This window comes from Filobasidium floriforme, assembly GCF_021052385.1.
Source record: "Filobasidium floriforme strain CBS 6241 chromosome Unknown HD553scaffold_1, whole genome shotgun sequence".
NCBI lineage: Eukaryota > Fungi > Basidiomycota > Tremellomycetes > Filobasidiales > Filobasidiaceae > Filobasidium > Filobasidium floriforme.
This window is the reverse complement of record NW_025763622.1, coordinates 1253118-1265139: the sequence shown is the minus strand read 5'-3', so window position 1 is coordinate 1265139 and position 12022 is coordinate 1253118. Positions and strand designations below refer to the sequence as shown.

At 52.5% G+C, this 12022-nt stretch overlaps 6 protein-coding genes across 6 annotated transcripts; 3 read left to right on the top strand and 3 right to left on the bottom strand.

The window, feature by feature from the left end:
- Positions 1-462: 462 nt before the first annotated feature.
- HD553DRAFT_338351 (NAD(P)-binding protein) lies at positions 463-1802 on the top strand (the record flags this gene model as incomplete). Its single annotated transcript, XM_046182341.1, has 5 exons — positions 463-714; positions 785-947; positions 1038-1376; positions 1489-1617; positions 1696-1802. The coding sequence occupies 5 exons, from the start codon at positions 463-465 to the stop codon at positions 1800-1802; spliced, it is 990 nt and encodes a 329-aa protein (XP_046040293.1).
- A 108-nt stretch (positions 1803-1910) lies between these two features.
- Positions 1911-3411, bottom strand: HD553DRAFT_11549 (uncharacterized protein). The gene is made up of 4 exons (XM_046176450.1): positions 3095-3411; positions 2730-3017; positions 2518-2667; positions 1911-2451 (listed from the first exon to the last, which is right to left on the bottom strand). The coding sequence occupies exons 1-4, from the start codon at positions 3208-3210 to the stop codon at positions 2187-2189; spliced, it is 819 nt and encodes a 272-aa protein (XP_046040292.1). The 5' UTR covers positions 3211-3411; the 3' UTR covers positions 1911-2186.
- HD553DRAFT_302980 (cytoplasm protein) lies at positions 3314-6939 on the bottom strand. Its single transcript, XM_046178822.1, has 13 exons — positions 6759-6939; positions 6664-6681; positions 6501-6591; positions 6302-6417; positions 6023-6222; positions 5892-5950; positions 4904-5822; positions 4692-4837; positions 4580-4626; positions 4336-4520; positions 3955-4270; positions 3718-3878; positions 3314-3650 (listed from the first exon to the last, which is right to left on the bottom strand). Exons 1-13 carry the CDS (start codon positions 6775-6777, stop codon positions 3576-3578), a joined length of 2352 nt encoding a protein of 783 aa, XP_046040291.1. The 5' UTR covers positions 6778-6939; the 3' UTR covers positions 3314-3575.
- Positions 6940-7134: 195 nt separating this feature from the next.
- HD553DRAFT_347128 (uncharacterized protein) lies at positions 7135-7790 on the top strand (the record flags this gene model as incomplete). Its single annotated transcript, XM_046183273.1, has 3 exons — positions 7135-7265; positions 7349-7430; positions 7501-7790. Exons 1-3 carry the CDS (start codon positions 7203-7205, stop codon positions 7788-7790), a joined length of 435 nt encoding a protein of 144 aa, XP_046040290.1. The 5' UTR covers positions 7135-7202.
- A 694-nt stretch (positions 7791-8484) lies between these two features.
- HD553DRAFT_338347 (Sec20-domain-containing protein) lies at positions 8485-9736 on the bottom strand (the record flags this gene model as incomplete). Its single annotated transcript, XM_046182340.1, has 5 exons — positions 8485-8936; positions 9014-9129; positions 9211-9336; positions 9397-9488; positions 9554-9736. 5 exons carry the CDS (start codon positions 9734-9736, stop codon positions 8485-8487), a joined length of 969 nt encoding a protein of 322 aa, XP_046040289.1.
- Positions 9737-10187: 451 nt separating this feature from the next.
- Positions 10188-11603, top strand: HD553DRAFT_354220 (major facilitator superfamily domain-containing protein; the record flags this gene model as incomplete). Its single annotated transcript, XM_046183792.1, has 6 exons — positions 10188-10587; positions 10657-10703; positions 10768-10877; positions 10953-10995; positions 11054-11186; positions 11248-11603. The coding sequence occupies 6 exons, from the start codon at positions 10188-10190 to the stop codon at positions 11601-11603; spliced, it is 1089 nt and encodes a 362-aa protein (XP_046040288.1).
- Between the last annotated feature and the right edge of the window lie 419 nt (positions 11604-12022).

Genomic DNA, 12022 nt, shown 5'->3' with positions numbered 1-12022 from the left:
ACAGCAGAGCGCCGGCTGCCGGGAAGCTATGATTGGGCAACGAAAGATTGCACGACCACCATCTCTTCCGCCCCTATCTCCTAAATCCGGCGGAGGCAGCAACCGTCGGATCTCCCGCACATCGAATTGCCCGCGCGTCGATCGCGTGTCAGCGGCGATCACACAATGGTTTCTTGACAATCAAGGTTTCACCTGCGCCCCTCTGTTTTTGCATCTGGTCGCTTCTTCAACCTCATGGTGATATCGTGATCTCGTTGTTGGATTGTTAATGCTTCGTAATCGATGCCCGACTGCTTACCAAAACCCTCGACCTGTCCTTATCGTTCTCAGACATGCTTATATCGATACATAAGCATCGATGCTCCAGACGAATCGTCGAGTCCAAGATGGATGCTTTGGTCGTACTGTCACTCAAGGAACCATCACAATATCTCACGGCACATCGAACAAACATCGAAAGCCATGACCGTCACTCAGTCTGAAACTGCCCCTCTCGTCGTTATCGTCGGCGCTACAGGGAATCAGGGCGGAAGCGTCTTGCGCAACCTCGTCGAGTCGGACAAGGATTACCGCATCCGAGCTCTGTCTCGAGATGGCAGCAAACCCTCCTCGCAGAAGATCAAAGAGACCGGCGCCGAAGTCTTCGAGGTCGATATCCGAGCCGACAACAAAGACGGGATCGTCAAGGCGTTTGCCGGAGCTGACATTGTTTTCGTGAGTACCTGTTCGAGATCTCCGCCTATGGGTCGGCTTCCGGACTGACGCTCTCGTATCCTTTTCCTAGGGTGTCACCAACTTCTGGGAGCATTTCGATGCCTCGAAAGAGGTCGCTGAAGGCAAAGCGATGATTGATGCTGCCATCGAAGCTGGCGTGGGTTTGTTCATTTTTGCCGGCCTCCCCGGTCCCAACAAACTATCGAACGGCAAATTCTCCAAGGTCTTGCATTGTCAGTATAGGAAATGAACCGCCTAGCTGTCGATTGGACGCTACATATACTTGCGTACATGCGACTGATACCCTTGTTTCGCTCCGACAGTCGATTCCAAGGCTACCATTGATGACTATGGTCGATCCAGGGCTTCCGGAACCTTGAACTATCGCACTGTCCAGGCGGCCTATTACTACAGCGTCCTCTCGGGCGCCGAACAACTCAAGATGTTCCAGCGAGGCGATGATGGCGCGTTCTACATCACTCTTCCGGTATCCGAGGAAGATGCCAACAAGATTGCTCTTCCCTTTACCGATACCCCTCGAGATCTTGGGCTTTACGTGAGAGCGGTGATCGAGCATGAAGACGTCAGGAAAGATTCGAGGCCTGTGCTTGCTCAGAGCGACGCAGTGACTGTCGATCAGTTACGCGAGGCTTTCGCTCAAGGTCAGTGATACTCTCGGGATACCAGAGGTAGCCTTGAAGCAAGCGCGGATGATCCGGGCTGCTGGCTGACCTGGATTTGGACTTGTCCGAAATTTTCCGTGCTGTCATGCAGCGACGGGCCAGACCTTCAAGCTACGAGCCCTCTCTGTTGCAGACTACGTCCAATCTTGGCCGGCCGGCACTCCTCCCTTCATCCTCGACGCTATCGTGGACCAGTATCGATTCCACCTGGAGACCGGGTGTGAGTATCAAGTTGCTGCACTTGAGGTTGACTAACGTCGACGGCTGACGACGGTGGCTTGATGCTGACTCTAATCAGACTGGGGAGGTCAGGATCACCAATGGACCGAGCAATATCTCGCGAGGAAACCCACTTCGTTGGTCGATTGGTTGAAAGAGGCCGATTTGAGCTATTACACAAGTTGAAGGGATTGAGCGATCCACCCGGAGGGAGACATTGCCCCTACACGAAGCCGCAGCATTGGCAGTTGTACTTGCATGAGATCACAATGATGGAGCTTGCCCGCTTCTGTCGTCCAGCTGTTTTTCCATTTGCTGCATTGGTAAACCTGCGCATGGTCATCGTCCGCGGCCTTGACCGATTGATTTGGGGGTTTCTTGAATGATGTACATCATTATAAGCTCGTTCCGGGTTCAGAGACTTCGGTTCCATACTTGTTACAATGCTATCTTATACGCCATATACAACGTTGTCGTCACAAGTCGGTTGTCGTTAAAGAGAGGTCGTGTCGGCGTAAAGGTTCGGTCTGCAGCGGCCCGCAGGCTCGGGAACACAAGTCCCCGGGCCCATTAAGACGTCTGCATGCTGTCGGATGCGCGTTCCATATCCCTGCCTTGCAAGTCCGTCATCTTCTCCATGTCCACCCTGATGATGTGGTTCAGGTCCCCGTATTCCCCCTCGCTTCCGGCCTCGGAATAGGTGTCGGATTCTCTAGCCTCAGCCTCTCGTTGTTGCTTTCTGAGCAGCTCGGGAAGTTCTATCTCGAATTCGGAGTCTTCATCCTCATACATCCAGTCGTCAGCGTCCGATTCGACATCGAAAGCTCCGGTAGGTCTATGATTTCGGGATCAAGCGGTCAGCAGGGGTTTTACCATCGTAGCAGGGCGGTTAAGGACATACAAGTAGGCGTTCATGCTAGGCTGTGAGGGTCGACTTCGTTGTGTTGTCCTCTGAGGCTTCGACTTGGAAAGGTGAGAAAGGCCTGCTTCTCTGGCCAATCTGTCGGCCTCGTTCGAAGCGTTCTGAATCTGAATGGACTGCGTGGCGTCTCTGTTGATCGTAAATGAGATCAGCATTGACCGAGGCAAGGTCATATAAAACAGAACACCCACAGCATCTGAACTCTGGGAGCACTTGGAGGTTGAATGAAAGCTGGTCTAGCAGAGTTGCTGGTACTCAAGAGCTGCGCGGAATCTCCGCTCGCTCTCCTCTGATCCGAGCTTGGCTTAGTGGATCCGTTCGCTGTTCCATTGACCACCGGTCTGACAGACATGCCCGCGAGCGAACTCGTCAATCGAGAGGCCGCAATGTCGTCCAAACGCTTTCTCATCTTGGCGTTGGCTTCCTTGAGCTTATCGTAGTCTTGTTGGGTAAAGAGGGTAGGGGCACCGGTCTTGAATCTGCCGAATCGCGTCGTGTCAGCCAGGATTCTGACGGACCGCAACCGTAGGTACAAATAGGTCGAACGGGGACTCACGCATGATCTAGCTCGGCAATCGTCTTGTCCGAAAGTAATAGCTTGGACTTGACTTCGGATTCGGACATTCGATCGATAGGACGTTTGTCCTGGCGGTGTCGTGTAGCGCGGAGCATATCGAGAATGAGGGCAAGTGGCGAGGAGATAGTTGAAAGTAGGATGTGCTTGCTTGTTCTTTCATTACTAGGAAGATGATGTGATGAGGAAGAAAGATACAATTTCCGGGCAAGAAAGAACGCTGAGATGGTCGAGGTTCGGTGCTGATATATATACCCCTCTCAGAACCAAAGGTAGACAGAGCGATCTGCTTCCGCTGATGTCGAGGTGGGGGGGGGAAACCGAGGCCAGCTGACGTCCTTTGTATGCCGGCAGAGCGAGCGACCTTCCGATAACGTACAGATACATGCAAGAGTACAGAATCACTACAGTACACATTATGTTTGACGGCAGATGTATAGCCTGGAATGCTCAAAGCGCGAGCTCAGTATGGCGAATTGACGAACTGGTTCTTCGATCGAAGCTGCTTCATAGGGGTCGAGAGCGAAGCACGCGTTGGCTGCAAGAGGAAAGACACGCCGGGTCAGCCGTAGCATACCTGGCCTCGCGCAACTAGCCTCGTTTACCTTGAGCAAGTCCTTCTTGTTGACCATGAGCACATTGTGCTCGAGGGCGACGACGACGTTCTTGTCCGATCCGTACTTGAACTCGTCTGCGACAACGTTCGACTGATACTTCTTGATGTTGTACTGATCGAGCTTCCCTTGCTTGACGCGCTTGAAGTCCCCTGCGTTGCGAAAGAAGACTCGTCAAGAACCCTATCTATTGGGTGCAACCGGGTCGTTGCAAGGCATCTGACTTACATGTGATGACGAATGGACCAGTAGAGGTGACAATATTGTTCTCCTGTTGCCCCTCACCAGTGTTGAATCGGGCAGGCGTGAACGAGATCTCCGTAGCCATGTACGCCAAATGTTCGGGCTTGAGCTGCAACCTTCGAGGGATCGGCTTTGAGTCGGCCGGGAAGCTCCTGTCGAAACCGAGTGATCCTGCGTATCGGCCATCACCAATCAAGGTATCAATGAGCAAGAGGTAAGTCTTGCAGGTGGCGATGATCCATCGTCCATCGGCGGACACATCGACGCCAATGATAGGATCTCCGAGAGCCGGAAGTGCGGTCTGAACGATGCTCGAACCGTTAATGGCTGTGGAGGTCGAGCAGATTACCCGCTATTCAAACTCACCTTGGCATTCTTGCCGATCGAGTCGAACAGACGAATGTCACCCTTGTTACTAGCGACTGCAACACGACCGGACTCGGTGGTAGTGGCGGCGGAAAAGTCATTCTTGGTTGCATACTGCTTGAATTGAGACTCGACCAGCTTGTTGCCCTCTACACGGGGATCGATTCGGAAGAGACCATTGTGGGCTGTTGTAGCGGATATCCTATCAGTGTTCTATACTGGTGAGCTCGAGGTACGAACTTACAGTGTCCGATCAGGGTCTGGGTCGGGTTCATTTGAGCATATTTCGACCTACATCCAGCTTTTAGTCAGATTCCATCCTCGGTTGATCTCCTACTTGGGCGCATGACACTCACTCGGGAATAATGTTGTCCACATTGATACTGTCCGACACCTTCCATTCGTCGACGATCTTGCCTCGCTCCAGGTCCATCCTGTACACCGAGTTCTTGTTATTAGGGTCCATGACCAACATGTCCGAGTCTTGGTTGTGAAGCATGATCTACGCGATGTACACATAACCATTAGTCACGAGGTCTGGTTAAGCTACTTCCACTGCAAGACTGACCTTCTTGGGGGTAAAAGCCTTGCCCTTCAAGTCAGAGACCCGGTTGATCGAGGTCTGCCACTTGACTTTGTTATCATCGGTATGCTTGAAGACTCCGATCATGTCGCCTCGAACGACAAACGAACGGTCATTCTTGTATCCGACCGTGAGCTTTTCGTTCTTGCCCTTGGCCACCCTGTTAAAGGTCTCGCTATCGCTCTCCGACTCGTCCTCGTCATATGAGCTGGTTCCGACATCGCTCTCATCCTCGACCTCTTCCTCCTCGGAATCGCCAGCTTCTCGCCCTTCGACATCTTCCATCTCGACATCCTCGTACTGGGACCCGATATATCGCTGTTCATCCGCCTTGGCTTTCGCCCAGCTCATCTTGTTCCTGCCTTCCCACATGTACTGGGTAAAGGCAGCCTTCCAGCTGACGAATTGCTCCTGCTCGGCAAACTTGACACACCAGGTCGAGCTTGTCCCGCTCTCTGCAGAGTTGAAGGAGAACATGAAGGCACGCTCGGCCTCGTGCAAGCGGGGGACCATCTCGGAATCTAGGGGGACCGAGATGAACGCTATCTTCTTGTGGTCCCGAATGACGAGCCAATAGTCGAAAACACCGCCAGACCGGATTTCGGCGATAACCGAGGCATCTTGGACCACAAAGGTCTCTACGTCCACGTCGAAGAGGTAGCACTCCCCAGCCTCGCTGTGCAGAAGCGGCGCTTGCTCGAAGGGGTCTTGGTATTCCTCTTCCTCTTCCTCTTCTTCCGGGATGACTTGAGAGCGCGAGGGAGGTGTAGACGGTCCCGGTTGAGGTTGCTCGACGTCATCCTTGAGGGACAGTGATTGTAGGTCGAGTTGCTCGGGCGAGCTCGAGGTGGCGGTTCCGCGACTGATTCGACTGGCTGGGTTCTCAGATCGCCTAGACTTCGGCCTGGAAAAATGATGTTTCATCAAGGCTTCTGCGACTTGCGAATTGCTTGGAAAGCCTGACTCCACTCACTGCCATTTTAGAGCTTCTAGATCCGCCTGTGTCGCCTGTTCATGGCTCCGCTGGAATTTCTGCTCAAGCCAGATTGCCTTCGATGTCAACATTTCGACTTGCCCATCTCTGTCATCTACTACTTCACTTACCCTCTCGTACATGCAATGCAAGACTGTAACCTCGAAAACCCCACTCGTCGCCTTGGGAACAGCCTTAGTGTTACAGACAAACTCCCACATGTCACCAGGATCTCCCGAAAGGTCCCGCCACGAAAAGGTAATATCGCCATCGAGGATCCCTGAACGGAACGATAGTGCTTCGTCTAGTAGGAACAAACGCTCATCCTCGGCTACCATTCCCAAATACCGAGTTGAAGGAAGCAGATTAGCTCAACTAGAAATGACCCCTATCATCCCAGATTGACTCACACTCGGCGTCCTCATCAAGCAACTGCTCTTCTCCCTCTTCGTATGCACGAGTGATGACCAGCTGGAATTGATGCTCGATAGAGGTCCTCCTGATGGTCGCCACTGCATCTTTGAAGCTATTGATCAAATCAACCATAGCAAAACGTTAGCTGCTATACGAGCAACGTAGAAGGGATTCCCATCAACTGAAACAACTCACATGCATTCTCTCGATCCCTTGATACTGTCAGGTCTGACCAAATAGAGCTGTCCAGCCGGGATTTGTATGATCTCGGGGTTGGAGGGGTTACCTGAGAAGCCAAAGGCACATGATAAACAACAGATTCGCGAAATGTCGCTGATGACAGAGAAGCCTGGCTCACCCCACATCTGACCAAACACTGATAGACAAGAAGAAAGAAGGGAACCATTCAGCAAGAACAATCTTTCGCCTTCATCAGCGAGCGAAAGGACTCACATGACTTTAGGACGAACATCTCGCCAATTTGTAAACAATCACTTGAGCAGGTGAATTCCGGGTGATCCGCCTTGCGCTGTGTTGACCGCTGTCGATTCGCAAGGACAATAGACGGCAGTGTTCAATTCCGAATCGTGCGTGCAGAATATTTAAATCGATAGCTTTCGAACCTGATCGAACCAAAAGATGGTGATCAAAGTGCTTTTGTAACCAAGAAGGTCGGAGCATCAGACGCATGTTTAGGTTGTGATCGTCGACCGCCGTGACGACTGATTAGATGTCAGGCTGGCCTCAGCCATTGAGCCTGACATTTCGGATTGACGCTCCGAAATCTCTGGCTGAAGGTTCCAACGTCGAGATATCGTTCATTTCCGCTGCGAGGTCGTGCATTGTGTGTTCTACCTCGGCAACTCTCGACAATCATAATCTCGAAGCTAGCACATCATGACGGTACTAGAAGGAATCGTAACAAAAGCTGGCGTGATGGGCAAGACGGTAACGGTGACGGTGCGTCGGGAATCAATCATAACGCAGCTCGTTGATCTGGACGATGAAGAGCTGAACAAGGCTGTTCCTAACCGCACCAACAGGTATCACGCAAGGTGGTACATCCGATATTGTTGAAGGAGATGAAGCGACATAAGAAATTCCTGGTGCACGATGAGCACGAGCGTGAGTCGAACGGTGTCAGACGGGTTTACCAGATGGTGCGTCTAACCGTCTGTCAACTTTCCGATCGCAGAGGCAAGACTGGACGACCGGGTAACGATCCAACTCGGCAAACCTCAATCGAAACGAAAATCATTCTACCTCACTCAGATCCATTCCCGTGGTTCGGCTCTCGTAACACCCTCGACGGTCGTCGCAGGAGCAGTAGCACCGGAACAACAGGAGAGCGAGATCTTGAAGCAGGTCGAGCTGGCCGAAAAGAGCATGGGCACGGAAGGGTTTGAAAAGCAGGAAAGGCGCAGGAAGGAAGAGGAGAGGGAACAGAAGGTCTTGGAGAAGATGGGGATCCAAAGCGAGGCTTGAGGAGAGAGAGGCGATGAAGGGAATGCTCGGGGAGACTGGTCGAGCCGGTGCATGTACGTGTAACGAAACTGAAGCTGGCCTAGAATGTATCAGGGTCGGCTCTGTAACATCAAATCTCAATCTCACACGGAACTTCAGCTGGTCAATCAGCCATCAGTCAAGACACCGGACATGGCACACCCGGACATGGCACACCGTTGTCTTTTGGTAACAAAGACATGACTTCGGTGACGGTGTCAATTGAAGCTTGCGACAGCCCAAGACTGCCAAGTTTAACTGAGCGAGGTCTCACAAGGCCTCGCGCCTCACAAAGACTGCGTTCTTTTCCTCCAAGCTGATGGGAAGGATTGCGGCAAGTCGACCGCAGGGCATACCGCAGGTCGTTGCGCCCGTAGATGGGAGAGCTGTTTGAGGGTTACGGTATCTGATCATGATGAGCAATGTAAAAGAGGTATCAGTTGTCGAGACAAGAGGTATCGAATGTTGAGAGACAAGAGGTATCGTATACTGAAAAATGTGCTCAAGTCGCTGAAGTCTGGTCTCAGCCCGGCTCTCGATGTGGAGATATCGTTGGTTGGTAGTTTTGGTCTTAACTCAGGTGAGCGACCTCTCATTGCATGGCTCTGGTCATGCTACGGGTCTCCCTGACATTGTACAACGCCGATTCACGATCCATGATGACACTGTCTCCGACTCAAAGTTCTATATGCCGTGTCCCAACGGCAGCCGTACTTGTCAACACCTTCGTCTCGGTCAGAGTCATTGTCCTGACTGTCTCGCCCTCCTTGACGCTCTCTGCTAGACTCTTGACCGCTCCCTTGATTGTGCTCCCCGCCCGACCCGCTTGGTCGACCGCCTTGCTCAAATCCTTTGCCCGTAATTTGCTTTTCGATCGCCCCCGCCCCGTCAAGATCTTGAACGTCCCTCCGACCCACCACCATACCCCGCCGGCAACCTTGTCGAGGACCCGTCGCTTGAGGATGAAGGCGATGACGAGGAAGAAGAAGCCCAGGGCAAGGAAGATGATCATCCGGTCGTACCAGTCGGCTTTTTCCAGGTGCTGGACGAGGTGAGAGGAGGATTTCAGGAGGTTGGCCGAACGGTCGTACAGGCTGCTGGTCGAGCGGAGAGTCTGGGTGGATTCGTCTGTCGGGATCCGGAGCGTAATGTAAGCATTCTAATAAGGCTACCTCACAAAAGGGAAGGGCAGAAATGAGGCATACCAAACATCTGCGTGACCATGACACTCCTCTCCAGCTCTTCTTTCATGGTCCCGACCGTCCTCCTCAGGGCGTCCGTCACCTCGTTCGTCTTGGCTTGCAAAGGATCATCATCGTCTCTGCGGGAAGAGCGAGAGCGAGGGAACCATCACATCGAATCAGCCAGTTTCCGACCGTACTTGATCCTGATCAACACTCACCTGCGAGCTGCTGGTGTTTCCGCTATTGTTGGCTCGACAGCGCGAGGTTGAAGGAGGTTCGTCCGTGTGTCCTTCTTGATCTCCTGCGCAGAGAACAAGAGAGCCTTTCGGTAGAGTAACCGGATACTATCAGAGAAGCCATTATCAGTAGCGATACTCACCAGGAGCAGATTTGGGCCTACATACTCGTTTGTCTCCTGTTTGAAGGCTTCAGCTCGAGCCAAGAATCCTTCTCTGTCTGCCGGTGTATCTTGATCATGCGCCAGTTCCGTAAAATTCTAGATCAAGGCCTTCATTTTCAGCTCAATCTGACCCAAATTTCTATTCTCGAGCCGTAGCTAACCTCGATGGTACGCATCGTCAGTTCCAGGTCGTCCCTCATCTCGGCGGCTATCTCTCCTTGCAACGAAGCATCTCGACAATCCTTGAGCCGGGGAAGTTGATAGTTCCGGAGGTCTTTCAGTCGACGAGCGATACTGGATGCTGCGGCATTGGCTTCCGCGTAAAAGTCTCCGTCAGTAGACATCACAAAGGTAGAGAAGGATAGCACTGAGGCCTGAGGCAGAGTTTCGGGGAGTATATGATCTTGGGTTGTCGAAGGTCGAGGATGTCGAGTCTGCTAGTCTGATTCGTAGCTAGTCGTCATCATCAGCTTGACCTCTGGGCTTTGAGGGCGACGCGGATATTGACGATGCCGTCATGGGGGCTTGGTGGGGGGCAAGACAGCATCCCTGAAACGGCGATGGCACAATCAGTTCAAAGGGATCCAAGCAAGAACAACGCAGCAGCAGGCGCAGATCTCCCTTTGAGTCCTTGAACCCCCTAGATCTCTCTTATCATCTCTACGGTCGGCACTCGTAGATCTCAGATGCATATAGTATGGAGCGATAATGGTAAAAAGGGCGGCGACGGAGCGAAGTCGGAGGAGGTATCGGTCTGTCACATGCTCTTTAGGCATCCGAATGTGTTGTGCAACGATGGCGCCCATTCCGCACCGGTTCCTCATCCCCCTTATCCTCTGTCGATTCGCCTTGGGTATTAGCTGGACCGTCATCCACCCATATGTCAGCGATCAAGTAGCCTCGTTCGGCGTCCCGGCGGCCTCGCTCGGATTCTGGGTGGGGATCATCGAATCCTGCCTTCAGCTCGCCGAGATATTCGCCCCGATCCTGTGCTACATCTCGGACTACACGGGGAGAAAGCCGATCTTCATCTTGTCGATGTTGCTGTACGGATGGGTGCTCATCCCCATCGGCTTCAGCACTAGCCTCTTTGGCGTATTCTTTTGGAGAACGATGCAGGGCTTCTGCTCGGTCTATGCAATTCTGACTAAAGCCATCATGGCAGAGGTGACTGATCACTCTAACCGTGGAAGAGGTGAGGAGAGAGAGCTCCATCGTTCGGGTTTGCGCTCGTCCACTAAACACCGCTCTTTGAGCATGGTAGCGTTCGGAATCATGTTCTTGGCGTTTGCGGTAGGATATGTCGTTGGAGTAAGTAATCTCCTCATCGTGACACTCAACAGTACTGATCGAACAACAAATATGGTTTGCGAAGCCTTGGGTTGGAGGACACATGGTCAAGCTCAACCGCTTCGAGGCGCTGTCCGACATCGGCGTGTTGAACCGGTATCCATACTTGCCTCCGAGCCTTGTGGTTGGACTATGGTAAGCAGCAAATAATCAGAATATACCACAGTCACGAAGCGCCAAAAATCGACCGATATATCCTGTGTTTAATAGTATTCTAATCATCGCGACAATCGTCTTTATCTATCTGCCTGAGGTAAGCGGCTCGGCCGCCATCAAATACACCTCAATTCGCTGACGACAAGCATTATCAGACACTCCCGAAAGAGAAGCGCAAGACATGGGGCAGCAAACAGACGACGGGGCCGAAAGAGACGAGTATGAAGGAAGAGTGGATCAAGCTCTGGCATTATAGGCCTTGTCGCAACATGCTGATCCTAGAATTCCGTAAGTCCCTATGTCTCCGCGCCACAACATGGAAATGAAGTTTCTTCTCGACGCGCCGCAGTGACTTGTGCAGTCGGTTTCAGTTGGGACGTCAGTTTCATCGTCGTGTGTGCCTCTCCGCGCCCCATTGGGCCGGGCTTGATGCCCCCCGAGATCGGCAACGTCTTGCTAGTAGGAGCGATCGCCTCCGGTCTCGGTGCGATCACACTTTTCCCTTGGATGGAGAGGAACCTGTCTCGATCGGTGATCTTGAGCTCGACCTGCACTGCGTGGACGATCACCTTTCTCACGCTGGGAATAGTCAGCTGGTTATCGAACGTGGAAGAAGGACAAGAGGGACCAAGTGCAGTTGTGATCTGGTTCTGGATCATTCTTTCCAACCTTTGCAAGCGATACGCTGATCTGGGCGTGACGTGAGTCGGATCGGTATCGCGACGTCTTTGATCGCTAGGACTTGAGTTCATGATGGCCGGATTGCTTTAAAGGTTTATTGAGGCTTCCGTTCCGGACTGCGTTCAATACCATGCTCAAATTACCTATGCTCACACAATGGTGTTCTCAATCGCGGTAAGCGGCGATTTGCGGATGGATAGCTTACGCGGAATCACCCATCCATGCTGACGTTTTGTCGAAATTTGACGTCATTTGTATAGGGCTTCGGTCGAGGTTTCCCTCCGATTCTTATAGGGTAAAGTGTCACTATCGGCTATGCCAGACGATCTGAGCTCATTCCATGCCTCGTTTCGATAGCGCCTTGTTTTCCTACTCTGCCTCAGGAGGGGCGCTACGACGTCTTGCCGTTTGGATCGCCGCGATTAGCCTTGCGCTGTTCACTC